The sequence below is a fragment of the Lissotriton helveticus genome, chromosome 3_1 (genome assembly GCF_964261635.1).
Source record: "Lissotriton helveticus chromosome 3_1, aLisHel1.1, whole genome shotgun sequence".
NCBI lineage: Eukaryota > Metazoa > Chordata > Amphibia > Caudata > Salamandridae > Lissotriton > Lissotriton helveticus.
The window spans coordinates 1,943,707,382-1,943,733,887 of record NC_136061.1 but is presented as its reverse complement, the minus strand read 5'-3'; the positions used below and the strand labels follow the sequence as shown (position 1 = coordinate 1,943,733,887).

Genomic DNA, 26,506 nt, shown 5'->3' with positions numbered 1-26,506 from the left:
GTGGGCCTGTTATAGGCGCCGGTGACGTCAGCGAGGTCGCGTGCGATGCCGTGCCTCTGTGACGTCCGGATCCACGTCGGCGCGAAGCTACAAAAAGAATTTCCGAATGTTGCTGACGCAAGGGGATATTCACAAGGTGAGGAATCCACAGGCAGATATAGTATCTACCAGAAAAAGCGTTACCGAAGGTAAGTAACTTGTTCTTTAGTTAATGCAGTACGGATACCACCTAAGTCATACATTGTCCTTCTCCAAGAAGTGTTAAATCCATTGGTAAAAGCATTGCCAAATTTTCATTGTGATACAAGAACTCTGCTTGCTAATTTCAGCAGATCCGTAGCCTTCCTAATGCTCGCTGATTCTCATATGTGGCTGAGGGTATGTGGTCCAATCACCATTCTCCTCCTAATGAGCTCAAAGCACCGAAATATACGAGTGAACTCTTGTTCTGTTTGAACTGTATTGGTAAACTGGGGAATCTAAGCTCCTGATAAGATGCATCTTTCAGTGTCCCACTCACTACTGACAGGTTAGAGATGCACAGGCTGTCATCAGACGAGGGTAATCGGTTGCACACCAACCTTCTGGAGTTGCAGTTTCTTTTCCAAACACCTAAGCCCTTGCTCCCAGCTATGCAACGTGAAGTAGATTGCCATGTTCTACATAACTGAAAAAACGGATACTCCTTTCTTCCTACCACCTGCTAGCCAAGAGGATTTAGGTTTGGATTCTGGATTACCCCAAAGTCTTTTGGAACTATGTCACTCTGTGGGAGTGAAAAAAGTTAAGCAGGAATATAAATAAAACTGCATCATGCCCCAATTGGAACAGCCCAGCAGTGGTCTCCCATTTGTTATCTTCATTCTGTTGAATCCACGTCCTGCCTCCTCTCAGAGATCAGGTATTTTACATCCAGATAAATCTCCAGATGTCTTCAGTTTACCTCCTGAATTGGCACGAGTCAGAGATCTGCATGTTTTACAAATGTTGTCCAAGCCTTTTGTCCCTACTGATGATTCAGTAAATCATACTGAAATTAGCAGGTTCAATAGCTCCTTATTTTTGTGTTTGCCTTGTCTCGGACAGGCCTTGTACACCTAGCCGAGAACTAGCTCCATGATTGTAAGATGCTATCTGTGAGGGGAAAGGAAACGTCAGAAGTTAATTGTTGATGTTAAGGAGCTTATGTGCTCCCTGAAAGCTGACCAATAGAAGTACTGTGGGCCCTTACAAGCAAGGATACAACTTTGTTAATAAGCACATAATAATATGGCTTTTATTGTGCTACTAGGCACTGGATAAGAATATTAGTACTCCAATTTATTTATGTAGTTGATAATGACCTGTGCTCACACTCATTACACAGGGATAGGTATACATATTCATTCTTTTGAGCAATATGAGCATTTAAGAGCACTCCTTGAGAGTCTTTTGCCTCATGAGGCAATAAAATACCAGTATGAGAAAGAGACCAGCACTGAAGTTCTCCCTCAGTTTGCTCGTTGTAGTCATCAACAGCAAACCTTTAAATCCTTTGCAAACTGTACATTTGTAAATGTGTATCTTCTTCAGAAAAACTTAATACCAAGTAAGTGCTGCTTCTACTAGGGTGATGAGTGAGTTTCATGCCATCTTGACTACTGATTCTTACTCAGTGTCTTCCATAGAGGTGAGGTGACATTTCTCACAAACCATTTAATCATTGCAAATGTTCTGTCTCCTTCAATTATATCAGGCATTTTTGTTGTTATGAGTTTATAATTTCATAGTGTATTACATATTGGATATATACCTAACCTAAATCCATGTCACTGAATTATTTAGTCACAGATAAATTAAAGGCTCCGATGGATCTGCAGGCTATATGCAGATCCAATTAACAACCACTTAATTCAGAGGGATTTCTTACTAGTGTTTTTCAGAGTCAATGCTCTATTTGCCCTTTTTTGCCCTTTGTTACCTGTGTTAATCATATGCAATTTTGAACTTCCAAAATGTTTTCCACTTGTCGGCAGACACCAAAGATAACACTAAGAAACTGTCTTCCTTGTTAGGGCATACCAATAGTTGAAAGCTACTGTTTGCTAATTGTTTTTTTTTTTGCTTCCTATCAGTGTGTGAGGTTTTGCTGTCCTCAATAACCCACTCTTTCATATGTTTATTTGGCCCAAACACTTTCAGTTGCATTGATAAGAGTTACATCTAATCAGATTTGACATCTTGTTAGTGTTGATTTGTATACATTGTGTAATCCATTTTCTAGTTCTGTCCTTTCTTGTACTTACTACGAGTACCATCACCCTATTTGTAAGCCCTCTTTAAACTTATGGATACAAAGTGGTGTGCGTGTTAAAACTTCTCCATTGCTCGTTTTGTCAGGTTTGTAAAGCAGCAGAAAGAGTCTCCGGTCAGAAGCATTGAGATTCCATTAGGACGAAGGAAAGAAGCCACCAACCTCCTTGAAGACTCAAGCCACCCAGTGGCCAGGAGCATCAGTGTGTTCGGACCACTTGAAGAGAATGTAAAAGGAAAGCGGAAGCAGACCCAGATCATTTCCACTGGCAGCCTCCCCACCAGCCTGCAGGAAACTGGGGTTTGTTCCTCCATGCGCCATACATTTTCTGTGTCCCATGTTTTCTGTTTCTATGCATCGTAAATAGAAAACTGAAGAAAAGGTTCATGGATAAGGAGGATAACTGGCTCACCATTATTAAAGCTAAGGTTAAAAGCCATGACAACTAAACCCTTTAGTGTCCAACCTCCACTCCCTTAGAACAAATAACCAATGAGCTCTTAGATGTTGGCCTTAATACTATTTTATTCCCTAATTTCAAAGCAGGTACAAACCCATTTGTCAGAGGCAGTAGCTTTCACCAATTAGAGCATGCGTCTTGCAACCTTAATTAAATCTTTTATTTGCATACAAATGTTTGTAATATTACATAGGATTTGGAAGCACAATACCAGCTATCCCTGATCAGCTTTCCATGATCTTGTTTCTTATGATGGGACTTCAGAAAGCTCTGCCATTAGATATTCATGATATGGTGTCCCATCCGTCTTACAGCCACCTTTTCAATGCATTGGAAGGCCCTCCCTAAATAGAGTGGACCTTCCATCACATAATTATTGTGCATGGGGCCTTCATTTGAGACATGGTGGTACTGAGCAGGAAAGCTCTTCCATGGCTCACGTCAAGTCTTTAATGGCTCAGGTCTTTAATGCCATGCTGGCAGAAGCATTTTTGCCAAAATTATGTTCCACTTCACAGTAGGTATCTTTTGTTATGGTTGGTGTTCCTCTACCACAAACTAGCTGTCTAAATGACCCCTCTGACTTAAACATGAGAGATGTCATACATGTTAAGTAACAGCAGCTAGATACATCAATAACCAAAAAGGTAAACTTATTCCTATACTAATCTCTGTGCCCAGAAACATGTCACTTGTAGAAATGAATCTTTGAACAGCACCAGCAGAATTATACATTCTAGACAAAAGTTTTGACCAGAGGCAATATAAATCAGGACCTTTAAAAACAAAAAACATATTGCTCCTATGATGGGGAGACTGTGCTTATGGGATGTTCTCAGCATGTAAGCTGCATTTTCATAATGTCTCAGTTTTAATAATGATTTTTTTCTTCTTAGGATCCTTTGAGCTTGGAGTGGAGGTTGTCGAACCCAGAGCCTATCACTGTTCCTTACCTAAGTCCACTTGTGGTGTGGAAAGAGCTGGAGAGCCTGCTAGAAAATGAGGGTGATCTGGCTATCACCGTGGCAGGGTTTGTGGATCATCATCCCATCGTGTTCTGGAATCTGGTCTGGTATTTCAGACGCTTGGAATTGCCCAGTAACCTGCCTGGACTGATACTTTCCTCTGAGCACTGCAACCGGAACTCAAAGGTATTTCCGGGAGACATTGTGCAAAGGAGGAGATTAAGAAACTGTAATGTTTGGAACAAATGATGGTACTGTCAGCTAGAGACTTACTTCAAGCTCAGTTGTTTAATTTGTTCTTGTGATGCTATGCATGCAAAGACATAAGTTGGCTTGAAGCCATTAACCAAAAGAAATATGATTCTGATTTCATTGATCGCTGTTTTTATATTGCACAACCTTAAAACACTGGGAGAGAAGTGAGCTTGGAGGAGATAAGCACCAGGAATGTAAATGCTGAGATGTGCTCTGGAATGTCTGGTGTCCTTGAGTCAAAGGTCACTAAAAACAACTGTTCAGAGTACCCCTAACTGATTCCCATTTAAACAGGGTTCTTGATTGAAGTGCTCTTTGTAGTCGCTCATAGTTTACATGTTCCCCAAGCATAATACTACTTGATCTCCAAATGGTGTGAAATTATGCAGTCTGTGATAATGCAGTTACCTACAAATCTGATGATATCTAATAGAGACTTCTAGCTGCAGATTCCTTGCCTTAGATATTCCCCAGGGCCAAGACTGGATCCGTACATTTTCAAGCAGTACCTCTCTGCGCTGATAAGTGGCGTTGATCGGTTTGACGTCCGCACCAGATAGGACGTGCGGGATGCTATATAGGCTCCACCCCAGCGCACTGACATTAGTTCTTTTCTTGCCACACCATCAGTGCAGATCCAGCGAGTGCTACCTCAGTCCATTTCTGGACTATTTTTCAACTGTTTCTCTGCCCTTTTGGAGATTTTCGCTCTGTGTTCGTAGGGATGTCCCCTAAAAATCTGTTGGTTTTAACCCTGTGGTTCCCATGACAGACCTCTAGCCGGTTTGTTTCTGATGCCTGGAGCAGGCCACAATTCCAAGGCCTGTCCTGACTGCCACACCGTGAATCCAAAGGTGCTTTGGGAGCATTCCATGAAGCTCCTGGTTGCCCAGCACCAGTTGAATCGCCGAAGCTCTAGGTTCCAGATGCGCAGAAAGTCCAGGCCCGTTCGCGGAGCCGCTCAGGTGTTAGTCATCATGCTCAAATCTAAGAAGTTGAAGCGCACTTCGATTTCCTCGCTCCAGTCCAAGTCTTAAGACGAGGCTGGGTCTGCTCAGCGCTTCCCAGAATTTCCAAGAGCCGAAGTGACCCCCACCCAAATTAAGAATTTTAGGAGGCTATGCACCTTATATTTGTGTGGGCCGACCCTTCTAGAGTTTCTTCGGGACCCACGGGTTTGGCAAAAAGGACTGGCGTTCATCAAGTTTGTTTCTCCAAAGCAGAGCTTTTTTCCATACATGGAGTTTGCTTACATGCTGCCTCTTCAAAACCCATTAGTCATTTATGACTTTAGCAAAGTGTGCTATAATGGGCACATTTTTCAAAAAACTGTTAGTGACAATATTATTTTCATTGTATGGGGATTATTCACTATATGTTTTCCCAAAATGCTGGCTCCTTTTTGATCATACACATCCTTGTGCACATGACCACCTGTTGATTCAAACACCAATGCACTTTATGCCTTTTTGTAAACTTTGTTATTACTATACAGAAATATACTGTTCCGATGCTAACACATGTGGATTTACATGGCGAGCCTTCTTGTGCTTACAACTATTATAGAGTCCATTTTTGTTGTTAATTTGATATGTTTATATTTATTGTATGACATTTTCGAATTAGATGAACTGCTGTTTCATTGCCTTTATGAATTTAACAAATTGGGGTTTCATTGCTATGTTATTTTTGGTTTCAAATGGGGTTTATGTTTTTTTTATTAATCTAAATAAACTGACTGAGTAAATAAATATGACCTGCACTCGTTGCAGGGAAAAGACAGACTTTTACAGACAGTACAAGCAGTAGCCTTTGCAATTTTATGTGACTAAGTCGGTCTATCTGAAATGGAAGGTCCACCCATTAACCTCTTTGTAACTCAGGAGAATCTCAGTGCCTGAGTTATGCTTTTTTGTTGGTATGTGGCTTTCACTGGTTATGCACCACACTCCTGTGGAATGAAAACTTCCTGTGCTGTTTTCCCCTTCTCTTTCAAATTCCAAAGTATCATCACATTTGCTTTAGCTTAACTTGCAGAGTGAAGTTTGTACATCTTCTTTTGCCAGTCACATCTGCTTCGTGGTTCAAATCAAGTTAGCAGCAGTGCCCTACAAATCTCTTCCTCAGTACTTCAGTAGTTGAGTTTTGTTCCAGGGCTGGACTGGGCACCGCTTCTTACCTCTCCTTGCTCTATTTCTCTATTTCAGTCCATTCATTCTCCTTCTCACCTACTCTCTCCACTTTCTCTTCTCTCTCTCTGACCCTTTCTCTCTACCTCCCTCCCTATCTCTCTTAAAGCCTACTTGTGTTGGCTTCAGTTATTCTCAGGGAGCTGGGGAAAGTGACAGATGCATCAGCAATGGTCCTAGCTTTTCAAAAGCGACGTCCAAGGCTTCCAGCCCACCAGGAAAATGGCCAGTGGAATAAAAGGCCAATCCGGTTGTGCTTGGGTCCTCATTTTAACCCGAAGTCGTCTCAACATGTTTGAGAAAAATGTGACTTTAATCTAAGCTGTTAAAAAACTGCACCACTAGACAACGAGTGAACAGAAAGTGGTTACACGTTTCTTATTGTGCTACACAGCACAACATTACCTCCTGTTGAGTATACCAAAATATTTCTCCATTGGCTTCTTGAGCCTAAAGGAAGTGTTCTATAATACTTTTCTAACTTAGTATTCTTCCATGGGTGTCTAAAAGAACACTGGAGCTAAATTTGTTTCTTTTCAAAGTGAAGTTGTGACAAGGAATATCTACCAAAGAAATGTTCCATATTGGGTGATAACTGATCACCTTTGGGATTCAGATACTATCTTAGGCTGGATAAGTGTCATAAAGGCAACCAATACTGCATAACATGTTTCATTCCTGCCTCTCCCCTATGTTTCTTTTACATTTCTCATACTACCACCAATGTCCCTTCTTCCCTCTTCTGTTGTTTGATAGCACTGTGGATCTGTTTCACAACAGCATACTTGCTGTACAAGTAATAAACATGACATAAATAGTATAAACAAGTTTACCTAGAACAGACAGCTTCAGCAGATGGTAATTTAAGAGCATAGTCACACGGAACTAATAGCGTAACAGGTAACTATGTTTTGTTTTGAACATTTTTTTGGGGGGGGATATCTTTTTATTAAACATAAACAAGGCCATTCGGCAGAACAGTATAGTTACATAAAATCAAGTTACCTTGCAAATACCTTTAGGCATTACAGCTAGTAAGGACCCATTCGAACTGGTAATCGGGTTTCAGGGAGACAAAAACTCATCCTCAAAGGGGACCACAGGGGCTGCACATATATCTCCCCGAAGGTATTCCACTTACACCATACAGCGGACCATTTCCTAGGACACCCCTGTGCCGCGTAGACCGTTTTCTCCAGGAACATGTTTTGTTACATTTGAATTTGCAAATGATGATGATGAAATAGCTTTGGTATAATTGATTTATAAATGTCTCTTTCTAGATTCCCCAGGATTGTATGTCAGAGGATAGCAAGTATGTGCTTATTCAGATGCTCTGGGACAATCTGAAGCTGCATCGTGACCCTTGGCAGCCACTCTACATCCTTTGGAACACACAGCGTAAGATCTTCTGTGTTTATCCCCTTTATGGTTCTCCTGATAAAAAGGAACATTGAGAGAGAAAAATTGAATTTTGCATGCAAGTGAGACAGTGCTTAAGGGTGGAGTTACTAATTTTAGTTACATGCGTCTGTGTCACAAGGTGAATTCTCATTTTCTGTCTTGTCAAATGTGTGCAGGCTTCCCAAGGCCTTAATTTGAACAATCCTCATTCTCCACGGTAGACTCAGGAAAGGACCATGCCACTTCTTAAACAATGGCGAATGGCCTGTTGATGCCTTGACAATACTAATCACCAAACAATAAACTACTAGTGGCAGAACGAAGCAGGGTTGGTAGTGAATACTTCCCTGTTTCACACTGCCACTTATAAGCTTTACATATTCAGTCTGTTATAGTGACTGAAGTATTGATACATTTATTTCAACCTTCTTCTAAAAGTGACAAAGAGGCTTCTGGTCATACAGAATAGGGCAGCTCATCTAGTGATTGTCTCCAAACGAGAATAAATTAATTGAAACAGTGTTAAATGGTGATGTTGAGTCCTAGGTAGAGTTATATTTAAGTTCTTATTAATATACTTCAAATAATATGTAGCCATTAATGTCTGCCCTTTAAAAAATAAAGGTAAGGTGGCTGTACCTCCAGAATATAGATGTCACTGAGTGGAACACCATGCTTTCTACCTGGTTCAAGGTAACCGAGCACCGAACTGCAACAAAGGCAATTAAAACCATCTTCCTCTAAAAACGTTCAAGAACCATATTACATCTTGAGCTTCTTTTGTGATCTGGGAAGGGAATTTATGTTAGAATGTTTCCTTAAGTTCCCAAATTGCTGCAGAGAAAGAAAACAGTGTGTTCAGGCTGGTTATCTCTCAGGGGATCTCAGTTGATAATCATGAACACTACATCGTCCTACCCACATGCAGAGACCCTGTAGCAGTTCTTTCAAAGTCACATTTACTTTGCCTTACTTCGAAACGGTCACAAGGCTCATGGGACACAAATGTTACATTTTGCAGCCTTAGATCAAGCTATATTGCCAATTATATTAAAGTGCGTTAACATTTGGAAGCCAAAAAAGCTTAAGACATTAAAGGTTACTAGAAAAGATGACTTTCTAAAAAACCTTCACAAACACTTTTTACTTCTTTTTAGAGTAAGACAAGGGGTAAACATGGCAGTGTAGCTGTACAGGAGGCAGCTGGTGTCCCAGTATACCCTGCAGGTGGCAGTTTACTCAATTGTTTTTTCCGGCTCCTGCCGAAAGGATTCTTGAGCAGAGCTCTGCCTTTTTAAGTTTTTTTGCTCTCAAAAGTTTTCATCTGTTGCCATATAAATTGATTCACTTATGTGCTTTAGGGCTTAAAATATTTTTAGATATTTTTCTGAAAAGAAATATATTCGATTTTTTTCAAACTCCCACCTTTTTGCAAACTGCCCAGAATGTGGCAGACAAATGGCAAAAACAAACCCCCACAGAATCAGTATCCTGTGTTTTCTGACTCTCAGGACCCCAAGAAGTGTTGCCAATGCAAGAACTTTTTCAGGCACACTTTGAGGGAGAGAGAGAAGATTTGCCTCTGTGGCCAAGTGGAGCACCGCAGAAAGCAAGACTCCCTAGCTGGAGAGCCTTTTGAAGAGCGAGGAGAGCCTCTTCTCTCTGCAAGTGTCCTTATGTCATGGTGTGAGGACTCCCAAGGAGGGAAATCCAAAAGGAGATGATCTAGTAAAAAACAGTGCTCTCAAATTCGATATCAAGGAAATCAAATTTGAGAAGAGGTATAGCACCTACATGCTCACTGTCATGAGCTGGTTCAACGTCGATAAAACATACTATGTTCAGGAAGAGAGCACCATACAATGCCAAGAACTTCGCCACAGAGACATAATACAACTTTTTCTCACCAAGAGAATGGAGTTGCTTTCATGGATGAAAGCACGCAAACTTCCATCAGGGTTTGGCTCGGAGTACTCAAGAGCCTATTCTCCATCCATGCCGACTTCGGCAGTGACCATTACAGATTTGCCAATACCTCCTCAGGCTCCAATGGAATCCACACCTCCACATTTGTCTCCCCTGCCTCCTACTATGCCTCCTTCTCCTACTAGTTATTCCAGATGTATGTCTGCTGCAATAAAACCAGCCACTCCTTCTCAGCCCCCACAGTCTCTTGTACTAGTGACACCTACACCAAGGCACCATTGATCTCACTGCTGTCACATCAGACCTCGCAGCCATAAGTCTAGGTCAAGATCGAGATCCCACCGTCATCGTCGCTCAAGATCTCACAGATGTTCACATTCCAGATTGAGTAGATATTCTACATCGAGATCAGGATCCTCATGATCTCGTAATACCACATCTTCTTCATGACTATATTTGCCAACTTTAACAGATTCTCCTCCAGTGAGAATATCTTCAGTGGATGATATCAACATCTTCCAGGAGGTACTTATTAGGGGTGCTACCAAATTAAATATTGATTTACTGACTACTACTACATTCACGTTGGTAATCCGCTTCGGTAATTTTTGAGACATGTCATCAAAGATCTGCAACTAGACATTCCCACCTTTGGTGCCAGGTCACTTAGAATCAGCTGTTAAGGTGGCTCCAGCGCACCTAACAGAGAAAAACCAGACCACCGGATCAGGATCCATCTTTTCTTCGCTCAGATCCTATTCCAGGCTATGTCATCTCCTCAGCTGCTCTGAAACTATATGCCATGGCTCCATCATCTACTGTCCCTCCTGACATGGAAAGCAAAACATTGGATTCGCTGGGCAGAAAGGTTTGTGGGACATATTCTTTTTTTATGAAAGCTGCTAGCGCACCTGCTAGGTTCACAGAGATAAACATCAGGACTTCCAAGAAATTGTCAATAAAGGCATGATGTGTAGAAAAGTGCCCCTTTTTTGACATAATCACTCCCACTTTTTGCCTGGTATTTGATGTGATTTTGACTGGAAGTACACTGGGTTTCTGCTTAACAGGACCCCAGTGCCAGATCTCTTTCCCAAAACTGTGGAATTGTACCCCAGTTGGCAATACCTTTCACACTCCCTGTAAATCCCTAGCAAGTGGTACCTCTGTTACTTAGAGAAAGGAGGCTAGAGAGGGTCTTCAAGGGCTGCAGCACGAATTGTGCCACCCTAAAGGACCCATCACTAAACACATACAGACTGCCACTGCAGGCTGCGTGTCTTTTGGTGCAGACAAAAGTGAAAACACAACATGGCACACATCCATGTGTGCAATGCCCACAGACACTGCATACAGTATAGGTAAGTCGCCCCTACAGCAGGCCTTACCGCCCTAAGGCAGGGTGCACTATACTGCATGTGAGGACATATATGCATGAGCAGATATGCCCCAGTGCTTGTTAGCTCTGTCACTGTTAGTACAAGGGAACAAGGAAGCCATTTTAAGTACGTTTGCTGGACACTGGTCAAAACGAGTTCACAAGGTACATGATGGCTTAACTGAAAATTATTAATGAGGCCAGTGTTGGATTTATTAATACCTGCACACAGAGGGCACCTTAGAGGTGTCCCTTGAAAACAAAATGGTGGTATCCTGTTTTACCGTAAATTTGATTGAAAAGTTTGGTTAAATATCTGGCACAGAAATTTATATTGTGTATGACGCTGGCATTTGGCAGCCCATTTGGGTCCGGTGCCCTTCCTGCTTTCAACTTCTTTGATCTGTCCTCCCGCGCAGCCGGGATCCTTTCTAAAATTTTCTGTGCCCTTTTTGTCTTCGGGGGTCCATTGTCTTTCCACTTTGTTGATACTGACTTCAGTTGGACTATTCTCTCCCTTTGGTGCCATGGCAGGTGGTGCATTCATTTTCCGTATTTGTGACTTCTAGCCTTCCTCGAAGATTCCTGCATTGTGATGTTGGCCTGAACCCAGACTTAGCCTGGTTATCAAAACCCATATTTCTTTACTGTTGTGGGTCTTACTGGACTGGAGTAGCTTGTTCCATGTTTCCTCTTGCTCTACCATTTTTGCATTACAACGTTCTTTGTTAAAAAAGAGCCTCATCTGTTGTAGCGCGGTTTTGTCACTCTCCTTTCCTTGCTTTGAATGAGATGCAATTTTTCTTACTTCTCTTGCAATTTGTTTTTTCAGTTCTCGTAGGTCCTTTGTATACCAACTCTTTCCTTCCCTGCACCCAATGGAAGGGCCTCCTTCCTTCCTTCCTTAGCATTAACTGCTTGGCTGATCGGGAATATGGTGAGGAACTTCCTTATTAGGTCTGACCTGTTGTGTTGCTTTACCTCTACTAACAACCGCTTTGGTTTTACGTGGGTGTAGACCAATGACATTATTTGCTCTCAATTTGCACTGCACCATTTGGGACGTTTTATGTTGTAGTAGATGTGCAGCGACGCTAGTCCTTTTGTTGTAGTCCGTTTGGGGACATTAGCTCTATTTGTATTGGGAAAAGTGGTAATTTTCAATGCTATTGATATTTTGGAATGACCTTACCTAAAACAATGAATCTCTACTAATAATGTATAGTCAATGGTTGAGCGGATCCTACTTCTTGTGAATTTTATGGCAGCAGGCATATCCTCCTATACAGTTCCATTTAGAATATTTAAGCTTCCAGCTTCTGTTGCAAGCATGCGTTTGAGCCATAATTGTGAGGTGTTTACATTTCCTAACCGATGATAAGGGCAAAATACATAGCTTTTGTATAAGTTTGGTGTTAAAGTCCCTTTTAACTATGAAGTGTGCCCTCTGGTGTAGGTTTTGCAGTCATTTTATTAATTGGACCAGAGTTGTGCTCCTTTCTGCCTTCATAATTTTGCATGGATGAATATATACATTCAGTTGGAATATCACCTTTTTGCCTTTTATATACATTTTTGTTGCCTGCAGCCACTCTACTGCTAAGTCTATGTATCCTTGAGACCAACTGTATTTTGTTGAGTTGAACGTGGAAAGCCCCCCTTGTAGTGCCCTTAGCTTGATGTCCTTACGGCAGGAGTGTGGTGTTCCATGTAATCTATTACTGGAGTGGATTTCGAGTCCATGTTTCTTGTAGTATTATGTCCAACATCCGGAGGAAATCCATTGTATTACTATCATAACGGAGCTTGCTAAAGCTGTATACATTCCATGAGCCGATGTTGATGAAAGTTTGCTCTTGAACATTTTCTGGTCATCTGGACCAAAGGGGGTCTAAAGCTTGGGGAACTCAAAGCCATTCTTGAGTTTTCTACACAGCAGTTGAAATAATTTGAGCCTCACTTCATTTACCTTTGCCTATTGCTTTCACAATCTTTAGATTTAACAAGCTTGTGGGTAAATATTCTGGACCCAATGCCCCCCTTAAGGTTATGTATCTATTGTTTGAGTTTGTTAGATGAGGCCCATTTAACTTAGGTTTAGAAGTAGTTATGTTGGCTGGGAGACGTGGTCCTGGGTATCATGCAGACTCTGGCCTCTGTACTTCGATCCACCATTGTTGGAACAGTTCTTGTTGGTTGAGCACTAGACTTGCTATATCGCTTGCGGCCCAAGTAGCTAATGTTGCTTCACAATCTTTTTGTTGAGGGTGGGATTGAAATTCTATTGCCGTTAGGTGTGATGAATTGATGTGCGCCAGGGCGCAAATTTCCTTTACTAATTTTAGAATTGCACCTCTGTTAAGAGTATCGTGCTCCTCTAGATGCATAATTGGGGATCACCATGAACTTTGTGGCTGAATGATCTTGATAGTGCTTCTGAGGCGGTTCCCCATGATGTTTCATATTTGATTGTGTTTGGGCCTGTTTTTTATAGTCTGTAAAATGTCTTGTTTGCTGTTCAGTTACAGCTGGTAAGCTTGGGTAGCGGAGCTCCATTAGGATTGGGTAGTTCACCGCTGTGTATGTGCCATTAAGTGGTGGGTTTGTGTTGTGTAAGCCTGCGTTTGCACTTGTTTTGCTACTGTTGGTAGCTGTAGTGCCACAGGCTTTATTGAAGTGCACTGTTTTGTTGACAGTGCATTTACTGTTGGTGCGCTGAGATGTAGATGCTCTGTTAGTATTGGATGGTTCACGTCACAGATTTGTCATCCAGTGGTATGCTTGTCTTGAGTGCGCATGTCACCTCTGTTTTTGGTGAGGTGACATGACCAATTCTTGAGATTCTTTGTACTGATGCCTCTGTTCTGATGGTTTGTGTTCTTTTTAACTTCTTTTCCGCTCCCTTTTTGGTTAAGCTTACTCCTTCGCTGTTAGTCTTCCTGGGATCCTGCGGAGTTCACACTCTCAAATTAAATAAGTCCTCCAACTTCCATTCCACAAAAGAAACCATTCCTCTTTCATCGGGAAAACTGCAACAAGAAGTCTCCATCCTCTTGCTGAAACATGCAGTGGAAACTGTCCCCCCTCACCTCACAAATATGCAAATGTATTCTTGTTCTTTTCTAATGGAAAAAAAGGACAGGAAAACAAGTACAGGGCCTTTTTAGACCTAATGAAAGTGAACAAGTGGACTTGCAAAGAAAAAATCAGAAGATTGGCGCTTCATCAAATCTACCCTCAGCTCCATCAAGAAGACTGTTTATGTTCAATAGATCTACAAGATGCCTATTTTCATCCCAAAAACCAAGAAACATTGAAACTTCCATAGGATAATGGTAGCAAGGGACCATTATGAATACAAGGTCCTTCCTTTCTGTCCAAGTCTGCACTGCAGACTTTCTCCAAATACATGGAGGTTGTAGCAGCTTACCACATGAAAATGAAAATGTCCATCAATCTATACCTAGAACATTGGCTCTTCAAAGCATCTTTGTACCAACAAGCAAGTCGACATTATCATCTAGCTGTCATGATTCCCACTCAGGTGCTGTGAGGAAATAGGGTGTATTATATGGTGTGATTGTGCAACCTCACTTTGTAATACACTTACCAACTCTTTAGGACCAGTATGCTTCGTCTGTGAAACCGTTAGCTCTACCTTGGGTAGGTGTGGCATGGAGAAGGAAGGCTTATACAGAAGAGCAAGTGTAAAGCATTTAAACAGCACCCCTTAAGAAATCCAACACCAATTTATAACAAGCATTTGCAATGCAATAGGTCTCGCATTTATGCAAGTTTGAGCTATTGGCATTGTAAATGACAATGCCTTTTATTTATGTTTTGGTTTTTAAAGCATAAAATAAAAGGCATTTTTATTTACAATGCCAATAGCTTAAACTCACATAAATGCGAGACCCATTGCATTGCAAATGCATTTTACATTTATTCACAGTACAAGATTATTTTAATCTACAGAATAATGTATTATTACTATGAAAATAGCAATGACTAAAGTCAATCTGAGTAGTAATGGTTTCAGCAGGTATGGAATATTATCTCGGGTACAGAGATTAGAGCGGGTCGCATAGTAAATGTCAGAAGCAGAGAGGGCAACAGACCTGCTAAAGCAACAAACATTTGCAAAGGCAATAGGTCTTGTTATGCTGCAGGGCTAAAAGTTAGGCAGAAAGCTCTATGACAAGGCCAGCATGGGAATGGTGGGAGGGAAGAAGCAACACAGAGCACGACAAATGACAGGGAAAGATAGAAAAATGTCACTGCGATCTGTGTCTGCAGCAGGCCGGCACTAGTAAAAATGAGTCAACCAAGACTTTGTCCATGCTGCACATAAAAGAAGGGAAAGTGGAACTGGCACACGCCGGCCAACTTAAGTGGCAGCAAATAAGAGTGACAATGTAGTCAATGAATGGTAAGCAATGGGCGGGCTCCAAGCTCCTTTCAGTAAATAAAACTTCTTGCGAGCACATGCTCTCTGTCTTAGGCCAGCATGCAACGAACATCCTACCACATCAAGGGAGATAAAATCCTGAAATGCATCCATCAGGCAGAAATCTATAACTATTTGCTCTGTTAGGTGTAAGGGCTAAATATCCCCTCTTCATGCAAAGTTCTGCTTCTGGGATGAAAACCGGACTAAAACTGGCCACTTTTTTTGGTACTTATTTTTAAATTTCCTCAGCTCGATGCAATGCATTGAAGATTAGGAGTCGGCCCTTCTTCCTTGCATAAAATGCAATAACAATGTGTTCTTCATATAAAGCTTCAGACACAGTTTGTGAAGCATCTAAATACTAAAATAGAATCACACTAAAATGTATCGACCTCGGAAGGATAAAAGGCTGGGTTGGCCTTGCTACAAATCAAACCCATCATGACCTGCCGGACACTCTAGATACCAGCTCAGTGCTTTCTAATGAAGTCACGTACGGAATAAAAAAAACAAGGAAAGCTTTCGTGCATCAGGCGCCGCCAGGCCCGGCCTGTTTCACTGCTCGGTGACGCGTAAACGTGTGTATCCGCGCGGCATGGAGCCCTCTATATGTTCACAAACGCAGACGCAGGCACGCTACGACATGCACACCGGAAAGTGGAGAGACTCAGGCTGTCTGCACTGGTTTAGCAAGCCCTGGTTCCTGAATCCCGAATCCCACCTACGGGTTTGGTACCTGCAAGCCGGGGTTGGGCGAGATCAGACCGGTTGCTTTTTGTGTTAGACTGTTGAGGGCTTATCTGCAGTCCTGGCAGCGAGGCCAAGAATTGTATGGGTCGGGGCTGGAACTCCCTCCTCCCTCCTCCCCCCTCCTCAAGAGCATGGTTGAGATTATGGTTAAAACAGAGTGAAGTGATGCGTAACCTGCTCCTAAGCACCCCCTGCAGGATTTTAATATGCACCAGCTTAGATTTTAAGAACGTAGAACCTTTTCTGAGGTCAAATAATTGATTTCGTCGTAGGCAGAAAGGGTACGCTTGCACTACAGGCGAGAGCCCCTCTCACAAGGATCCGAAGCGCGTCAGTGCTCCACATTTGTAATTGTGCATACTTTGGCGTCTCACTTACTTTCATAACAAGACCGCGAGATCCCTGCGAGGAGCGGGCGCCGCCAGAAACCAGCATCCCGCAAGTGGTGCGCGCGGACAAGGCTGGGAGGAGCATGCGAAACGCCGAAAGAGGAGACGCCATGACCGCCTGTCCGTGCGCCCACATAGTTTGTCTCCCTTCCAGCAGCAAAGTGACAACAATAGAGTCTCGCAAGTAAAGCAGCGCATGCGCTGTGTTTGCTAGCGACACCTAAACAACTCCTGAATGCACTGCTATAATTTGATTTACTAAGGTCAAATGGTTCTACATGTCGATGAAATACACTTTTTGAATTTTAAAAAGACTATCCTATTTTTACACATTTACGGTCTTTAAAAATGAAGGTGTTCCTAAAGTTAAGGGCCTAGTTACTTCGTTTACCTAACTGTAATTAACCTTTAAATAAGTGCTTGCTGTATATTTAATTTTTGGTAATGCTATTGCTGAGTCGAGTAAACAGCCGCCCAGTGCTGCTACCGCCCAGTGGGCCGCAAGTGAAAGTCAGCCGTACTTTGAGTATCACTGGACTATACCAAATAACGCGGGTTGCTAGGAGGCGGAAGGTGCCAAGAGAAACAAAAGCGGCGGTGGTCATAGTTAGAGTGAAAGGAGCAGGGTGCTCTTAAAGATCATTCCTAAAGGAACATGACCATGAGGAAGCAATGGACCAGCAATGGAGCAACAGACCACTCGAATGGCCAGAGAGATATTATATAAAAACATTCAGGAAAAAATAAACAGTAATGCAACTACCGAACATTTTCTTCTTTGCATATATTTTACTATTGTGGTTATGCAGCAATGAGTCATGCAGTTTAACTGCAACAGTGAAACTGCATCATGCATGCAAAAGATGTTTGCCGTTAACACAGTCAAATTATAGGCGATAATAGTAAGGAAAATATGCATATGAATGAACCATAACGTTTTCATTGCTTGTTACTTCACAATTTGCCAACACTCCTCCCAAAAATATACAAATCTGCATATTTATATGTTTCTGGGAATATTACATTTTCTGAAACATTGAACGGCAATGTAATAACTGGTGTACAGTATTAACCTTCAGATTTTGAGAACAAAGCCTTAAGAAGATCAGTTTGGGAGGCGTACTGTACCAGAAACAAGACTATCAGCAGGAGTAGTCCATGGTCGAAATCAACAAGAACATGTGCAGGGGAAGCTAACGAGTCCATACCTAAAGGGACATGAGCACAGGAAGTGTACTGGTACATACCAAGGACATGAACAGGGGAATCCAACAGTCCATAATAACAGGAGCTGGGAAGCCAACAGATCGTTGCAAAAAGAAAGCATGAATGAATGAATGAAGTAGTTTTATAGAGCACGCATTACCCAAAGGTGTCTTAGCGCTAGGCGAATCAAGGACTGTGGACGGAGCATCAAACAGAGTTAGATCTAAGTGACCTTGTTGTCTACAGGTGGAAATAGCCAGGTTTTTAGCTGCTTTCTGAATAACTGCAGGCTGTGTTGGGGACCAGAGGGCAAGAGGAAGGGAATTCCATAACTTTGCCCGTGTTCTACCGCCACAGTTTACTCGTTTAATTCTGGGAATCAGGACCATATGCACCAAACTAGATCTGAGTGTTCTACTGGGCACAAACCAGTTAAATCGCTCCTGGAAATAGAGGGGGCCAGTACCTTGAAGAGACTTGTGGATTAAGCACAGAGTTTTAAATGAGATTCTCTTCTCCACCGGTAGCCAATGAAGGCTGTTTAACAGATGAGATACTGGTTTAAACTTAGGGATTTTCAGAAGGGTTCTGGCTACCGCATTCTGTAGGGACTGCAGTTATTTTACCAGGTATTTCTAGGTGCCAAGATAATGGGCATTGCAGTAGTCCAGTTTACAGCCTATGAGGGCCAGCATTATGGTCTTCTGAAGGTCCGTTGGAAAAAAAGGGAGGATTTTTTTGAGGACCCCTAACATAAAGTATCCCCCAGAGGTCACTGCATTGATCTGAGCAGCAAAGCATAGTTTCGTGTCAAAAATTACTCCCACATTTTTTGCCTTCTGTCCTGGCTTGGGCAGGTGACCCAGCTTCTGGGGCCACCAGGATGCATTCAAGAAGGCAGTCTTATTCCCAAAGAGCAATACCTCTGTTTTATCTGAATTCAATATAAGACAGTTCTCCTTCATCCAGCTCGTCACTGCAGCCATGCAACTGCAGAAATTGTTGGCATCACTTTAAAACTGAGATGAGACGGACACCACTATCTGTGTCATCTGCTTAAGATAGTGCGGTCAGGCTGAAGCTCAGAGTAAGCTTCACCAGGGGGATGACGTACATGTTGAAATGAGTGGGGTTAAGCTCCGAACCCTGCGGCACCCCACAAGGGAGGCAGAACGGGCTGGATTTTACTTCTTCCATCTCGACCCACTGTTGCCTATTTTCGAGAAATTAGCTCAGCAGAGATAGTGGAGTGCTCCTAAAGTCTAAGGAGTGCTGGCGTTTCCTAAGAAGCACGTGGTGGACCGAATCAAAGGCGACAGAGAGATCAAGTCGAATTAATGCAGCTCTGCCACCCTTGTCCATCCTCACTCTAATTTCCTCCGATGCGGCCACCAGTGCGGACTCCATGCAGTGGGTCGCTCTAAACCCATATTGAGCGGGATCCAGCAGTTGATGGGTGTCCATAAAAGTTAGAATGTTCACATTCATGGCCTTTTCTAACACCTTAGCCGGGAAGGGGAGTCGAGAAATTGGTCTAGCACTGTCCACCAACTTGGGGTCCAGGGAGGGTTTCTTCACCAAAGGAAGAATAGAGGCCTTTTCCAGAGGTCAGGGTAGTGCCCAGAACCCAGTGCTTGGTTCAGTAGATCTTTAATTGGCCCAACCACCTGACTAGCCAGCTTGTTGATGATCCCCGGAGGGCAAGGGTTAGAGGGGGGTCCAGACTTGTTGGAACTCACGAGGCTGATTCTCAAAGGTGGGAGATACCTCGAGACCAATGAACGTACCCGAATTCGAGGCTTCTTCCAAATTAAAGATGAGGTCAGTGCTGGGAGACTGCTGATAGAATACCAGAAAGAAAGAGCTGACCTTACATTGGAAGAAATCTGCCAGCTCGTTGTAGAAAGATTCGTCCAGAACAATGGAGTTGCTGTTGCTCCAATTCGACAAATCTGTAACCATTTTAAAAAGTTCCCTGGAGGAATTTGCTACTAGTCTGATTTTCCCTACGAAAAATGTTGTCTTTTCTGCTTTAATGAGCTCTTTATACTCCGCAAGGGTTTTTTTGTATATGTTTTTTTCCCAGGGGAATAATCTAGCCTCCAGAAACGCTCTTCCTGCCTGCACCTCAGCTGTGCTGCTTTCAAAGCTGGAAAAAACCAAGGAGCAGTTGGATTTTTCCTATGGCTCTTCAGTGTTTTCACAGGCACTACTTTGGTGCATGCTGTCTCCAGCCAGAGCGTATATCTAGTTGCTGCATCGTCAATGTCCTTGACAGAAACAGGAACAGAGTTGGAGAGAGCATCCTGTAGAGCATCCACCTTGGTTGGTATCCTTCCATGGCCGGTACTCAATAACTCTAGCTGTACTATTTGATTCAGCTCTCTGGCCTGGGTCATGATTGGAAAGAAAATGGCTATGTGGTCTGACCATGGAAGTGAAAGAACCTTGTCTATAGCCTTTCGGCATTTTTTGTAAAGATACCATCCAATGTATGATTGGCTATGTGAGTAGGTGCTTCAATTCGTTGAAGTAAATCGAAACTATTAAGAGTGTCACCAGATACCCTGTATCTGCATCAGAGGGCGATTCTAAATGAAAATGGAAGTCCCCTACAGCGTAAAATTTGTGTAGGTAATGCTGGATTCCAGAGAAGACTGGATTTTGTCAACAAAGCCCCTCCTTGGGCCAGGGGGTCCTAGCAATCCTTGAAATGTATAGGATTTGTTCAGACTGATACTGAACTTAAGTGCCTCACACTCAGAATGATGCACCGGTGTGAAACTGGCCTCAAGCGAATTGCAATAATTGCTAGACCTCCCCCACCTCTTTTATCTGATCTATCTAATCTTTCAATGTTAAATCCACGCGGCACAGCAGCCTTGATGTCTGGGTCAGACATACTGTCAGCCCAGGTCTCCGTGAGGAAAATAATGTCAGGATCATACTGGGCCGTTAGGTCTGAAAATTCATGTTTAGGCTCAATAAGAGACTGAGTGTTGAGAAGCAAACAGTGGTGTGCCTTTACAGCTGATTGCCTATCGGTTGTTATTATGATAGGGGCTCTGGGGGGAACATACCCAGTCCCAACCCCCACGCTATGGGAGAAACAACACAAATGGCACCTGTATTCAATAGAGCTGCTGCACCAATCGTGAGGAGAGCAGAGACTCTTGGTAACAGTGTGGCGTGGAGCAAGGAGTTCACTCCTCATGTAGATGGTGAGTGGAACAGGGTTCGTAGCGCCTGGCGCCGTCCAGGCGTGGATGCGCACAGATGGGCTTGCCTTTGGGGTGCCCGCTGCACGTGTCTACTGCGCACCCGGTCCCTCTCTAGCATTTATGGCTGGATGAAGGGAAATGACTAGTGCGCCAACCCCCAAGATGGCTCCCAGCCCGGAAGTGGGTCAGGAGTTAACGGGGCGTAGAAGCCTTCTCCCAGCTCTCTCCACGCAAACCGTAAGAACCGGGCGGTGGACCAGAGAGTCAGGAGTCAAGGAATCTTCATGGAGGATCAGAAGCGGTAAGGAGATATAAAATAGCAACAATGGCAACAAATATAGAATAGCAGCAGTTGGCAATACAGAGTGGCCTACAGAGACTATTAAAAGTTTAAAAACAGTATCCCCCAACTAGCCCTTGAAGTTTTGGATTGCAATAGTGCATAAGCAACGCTGTTTCGTATCGCAGGTAAAAACGGTTAAAAATAGGCTTAAAACACGGCTTGGTAAACTTGCCTCAGAAACGGAGTTAATCGATGTCCACAGAAAAGACAGCTCAGTTTGGACTGCTGCCCCTGTGGGCTAGGTTGGACCACTGAAGGACCGAGTTGAAGTCCATATTGTGAGAGATGGAAACGGAAGTGGTGTATAAAGAAGAGGTGCTTTAATGGGTGGGGAGACCCCACCTTCACAAGCAGAAGGCGTCTTTTCCAGAATTCTGCTATAGCTCATTACTTGAGCAACGAATGAACTTGCGGAAAAATGGCTACAAACTACTTGGGTAACCTACCTTTATGTACCTTAAGGGTCTCTTCACTAAGGCCCTATAAAAAAATAATAAAAGGCCTGGTAAATTTCGGGAAGGAAGGGTACAAAATATGTCTGGAGGTTTCCTTTAATTGAGTTAGAGTAGATCCTGGTCCTGCCTAAAAGTGGTGCTGAAACAATACTGAGTGGGAGTGCTGGGCTTTGGCAACACCACACAAATATCACAAGAGTTTGCAAAACCCGGTACCACTAAGTGAGCATAGCAAGCTACCAAGGCCTTTACAGGGGGCCTCAATGGATCGTCAGGATCTGAGAAATAATAGTGAACTAGATTTTCAAAGTATATATGAGTCCATTGGACACAATGCGTGATCTTCTGAAATGTTTTATAACTTTCAACGCAAGCCTCGTTGCGCCCTGTGTGTCTTTGCACAGTCTAATCACTACACAAGCATGGAGAAAGAAAGCAGTTAGTTACTTGAAGGTCAGGAGAAGGTGAGGCTGGACAAGCTAGTCCACAGGCTAGAGCTGCTATCGGAGGTTAGAGTCCAATGTGGCTCGTAATTTGACATAATGGCTAGCATTTCTAGGTCAAGCCAGTTACAGAAAAAAAAAGCATTTGCAATGCAATAGGTCTCGCATTTGCGAGAGTTTTAAGCTATTGGCATTGTAAATAACAACACCTTTTCTTGATCTGTTTGGCTATATTAACACATAAATAAAAGGCATTGTCATTAACAATGTCAATAGCTCAAACTCTTCTAAATGTGAGACCTATTCAAAAAACCGTCCGCCATTGTCCAGGGCTGCTTAGAAAGTGAAAACACGCATGGTGCACTGAATGTTGCAGGAAAACATGTTGTGCCGGCAGTAGGAGAAACTATTTAAAGAAAATAGTGCTTACAGACTAAAGAAGATGTACCGTGTAACAACCAAATTAAAAGGACCAGTCCTCATAGGAGTTTACAAATGAAGACACGGCGGCACTAAGGAGGGATTAACAAGCCTATTAACGAATCGGAAGGCATCATTTACAAAGAACAATGACACAAGTCAGTGACAAATATGGGCGGAGAGTGGGTGGCGCTTCTATTGCATACTCCAATACAGTATGCCTCGCAGAGCAGCGCATGCGCCGGGGTTCTGTATCTCCACCATAGAATTCGAGGCTCATGTTTGGGCCCCGGGTTTACCTCCGTGAGGCCGTCCACTCTCGCCCAGTGCCCCTCTCCTCGCCCCTGGGCAATGATCACAGACCTTCAGGCCTTACCCCAGATGGCGGTCATGTGCTGCCAGTCCTACACCTGAATACACAGGCCCGTTCCATCCGTCTTCCCCGCTGTTTGAGGGTCCGCACTTCCAAGGGAGCGCCCAGTCAGATCTCTGCGGGGGCCAGCATGTGAGAATCCCCCACCGGCCTCGGGAAGGGGCAGGGACTGACTGTCAGAGAGGGTTCTTTTTGAGTTGGAGAGCTGCACCAACGAAGCTCTCCTGAGGGGGTGTCATAGCACTACGAGCTATTTAAACGCTAAGTCACAGCACATGATTATGTTAACACGGGTCAGCAGAAGCTAATGTTATGAAACGTTTGAAGCAAATGCACTCAGTATTAATTAAACTGATTTTCTTGCGGCATCGAATACACCTGCCACCCGAAAAGATCAAGAGGATGTGGCGTAACGGTGGGAGCTGCCGACGGAACTGGGTTCGAGTCTCTACATCCGCTCAACAACCAATGATTCTGGGCAAGTCAATCTCCCAGTGCCTAAAAATGAATGTATTAGTGTAACGTAACTAGTGCTCATGTAAAGCGGTCTAATTCCTTCGGGTCGAGTTTGCGCTATAAACTGCAAAAACAAGACTGTGCCCGCCACGGGGCCACACACTCACTTCCCACTGTTGCGCAGCAGGGCCTTGTCTTTTTAACTGCTCCTTCGCTGCTGATCAACTCCCCGCCAGGCACGATCCCCTCTGCTGACCTCACATCTGATTGTGACAGTTCCCCCGGGAATTTGTTACCTCTAGCAAATCTTCAACAAGGAGCATGTCAGCTCACTGTTGTGAGGAGCCTATCTGTTTACCACTGTGACGTCACAACGGGGCTGGGCTTCCACATTCTTGCGCTGACTCCAACCGACAACAAAGCACTGATTTGGGCGGGGCGGGGCGTTCCTCCCTCTGCCCCTTCCCGGACCTCCTTTGAGCCCTCCCCTTCCTCGGTTCCTCCCTCCCACTCACTCCCTCTGGGCTATATGGTTCCGATCATCCTTGGCCCGGAGTCAGCAGGAAGCACCGGGGAGATATTCAAGGAGCGTCTGGCAGGTGAACCGAGCGAGCGCCACTGGATCTAGCGCCCACCATCCCTGAAGTCAATGCCCTGTGGGTCTTCGGAGAGCTGTGCGTCACACAGGCACTATGCCTGCGCCACGCTTGGGCAGGTGAGATTCGTCTCCGTCGTCACTGATTCGCTCCCACTAATGGGCCTTGGGGTGGAGGGCAGGAGCTCACTTTACCTGCCTCGGTGTGCTCTACACGAGCAGGGGGGGCTGGGGCACGGAAGAATGCACCTACGGGAGCCGAAAGGGTCTTGTTTAAATTTAAATCTGCTTGCTGCGACCTATGTGAATGGATTCAATTTGCTTGCTCGCTCCTCACGTTGTGCGGCATAAGGATAGACAGGCTTTTAGAAAAAAAGAGTGCGTCGCTCACCGGGCTTAGAAAATCCCGAGTTGAGCGTGCGTTCGCATTAGGAAAACAAAAGTGAAATTGCCTGAGGCTTGCGAGGACGGAAGGGGGACAGGCGCAGTGCGTGTTCATGCACGCATCCACATTTGCAGTCCAGCCTGCAGCCTGCGCCTGCCCAGCTCCTGTCTCCCTTGAGAGCCCTTGAAAGCCTAGTCGACGACAATAGGTCTCGCTGGCGACAGCGCTTTGCGCTGCATCGCCAGGAGCGAGACCTATTATGAGATTTTAGACACTAGAATGAAAAAGATCCACAAGACGTTCTGGAGATGTAGATTGTACAAGTAATAGCAAATCAAAGCAATTTCACTCAACTACGAGCAAGCCTTGGCAAAGTCAACAAATTGGACACTTAGAAACTTTTTCAAAGAAAACATAGGTAATTGTCAATGTGGTTGGTTAGAAAGTATTTGGGGCAACCAACTCAGGCAGGGAGCTTCTCAGAGGGACCAGCAAGGTCCTCAATAACAGTTACCTTCACAGGAGAAGTAGTCTTACGGTTCCAGGCGCTTTGTCTGCATTTTAATGGAATCCCATGTAGTGGTCCTGATGCAAGGGAGGAATTATGCTGAAGATGCTTTAAGGATGCTGTGAATGCAATGTGGTTGATGGGAATCTTCCTGCAGGAATTCCTCGGTCCACAAAGATAGTAAGGGGGGGCTTGTTTGCAGGGTTGAAGTCTCACGAAGGGCTCTCCGTTCTGGCCAATAGCCCATGGTTGCAGTCCCAGGCCAATCCTTCCTGGGTCGATAACTCGCCTTCTGAGGGTCCCAGCAAATCTCCGACTGCTCCGCAAACTCTGGTACAACTCTGTGCATCATGTCTTGGTCCTTGGGGCTGCACAGCAGCGGTGGTAGCCTGTTGTCTTGCTTCAAATGCAAGAGCAAATGCCCTAGTCGGGCAAGCCTTTCTGAGAAATGTGTTTCATTAATTATACTTTTCCCTTCTATCTCCTGCCTTTCACATAATTGATGATGAGTTTGCTAATATATTCAATGCTTATGATTATCAATGGATATCCCTTAAGCGAGAAGAAAAATCAGCATTAAAATCATAAGCACTGCCCCTCCTCCTCAAATGAAGATAGAAAATATGAATAACTCTGTACTGCAAATTCATTAGTTACAAATAATGGAATAAACTGCCACCTGCAGGTGCACGATGGGACACTGGAGGTCAAGGTGTCCTTAAAAGTGCAGCGTCCTATTCTTATTGTTTTCACTGCTGCAGCCTGTATTTCCCCTTCTTTTACTTAAAAAAACAAAACAAATGAGCATGTGAAAGACTTTTTTAAAAGGTCACTTTTTAATTTTTTCTAGTGACTTTTAAAGGCTTAAGCTTTTTTTTTCTTCCAAATTGTAAAGTAATTTAATATAATTGACAATATAGCCTGTATAACGGCTGCACATTTTAAAATGTGTGTCACATGTCTCTCCTGGTCTCCTGGTCTTTATGACTTAAGGCAAAGTAAATGTGACTTTAAAAGAACTGCTATGTGGTCCCTGCACTGGGCGGGACTATTGAGTGCTTATGATTTCAAAGGATATTCCCCTGAGAAAGAAGCAGAATTATAGGTAAGAAACCATTCCTTCTGCCTCGTTCCAAAGATGTAGAATTGCAATTCAGGAAAGAGTCAAATGGTCTTAAACTATATGAATTTTAAATACGCCTGGATACCCTCACGAGTGATAAGCTGCGCTTTACAAATACTGATTGATTGAATGGAGTTGTATCATGGACCATGCATAATGGTATTCTACTGTAGTATTTTATTGTGACAGGGTGAGATATTTTTATTTTATTTTACGAGTCAAGTAGTCCGCAACCATGACTAAAATGTACAAATTATTCAATAGGAGCTTTGATTTATACACCTGATATTCACCAACTGTTTAAAAAGCCTGCAGCATTCATATTTCGTCTACATTGGCAATGTTTAAGCGAAAAGATAATTTGGATACACTATTTTGGCAGCTGATGTTGAAGCAAAGGTAGGCATTCACAGTTGGTTCAACATATATACATTCACACAACAGACATGCCTTGCCTCCCGGAACATGGAGGTGAAAAAACCTCCTCTTTTATCTTCTGCCGCTCTTGTAATTTGTTTT

The 26,506-nt window shown here is 43.5% G+C and overlaps 1 protein-coding gene across 5 annotated transcripts in view; it reads left to right on the top strand.

Annotated features, from left to right (window-relative positions):
* Positions 1-26,506, top strand: part of DENND4A (DENN domain containing 4A) — a 587,116-nt gene that overhangs the window by 541,870 nt on the left and 18,740 nt on the right. For all 5 annotated transcript variants that reach the window (XM_078683021.1, XM_078683023.1, XM_078683019.1 and 2 more), the window contains 3 exons: positions 2,380-2,593; positions 3,650-3,904; positions 7,446-7,563. In XM_078683021.1, the coding sequence (XP_078539147.1) occupies positions 2,380-2,593; positions 3,650-3,904; positions 7,446-7,563 (587 nt within the window). The remainder of the gene's footprint in view (positions 1-2,379; positions 2,594-3,649; positions 3,905-7,445; positions 7,564-26,506) is intronic.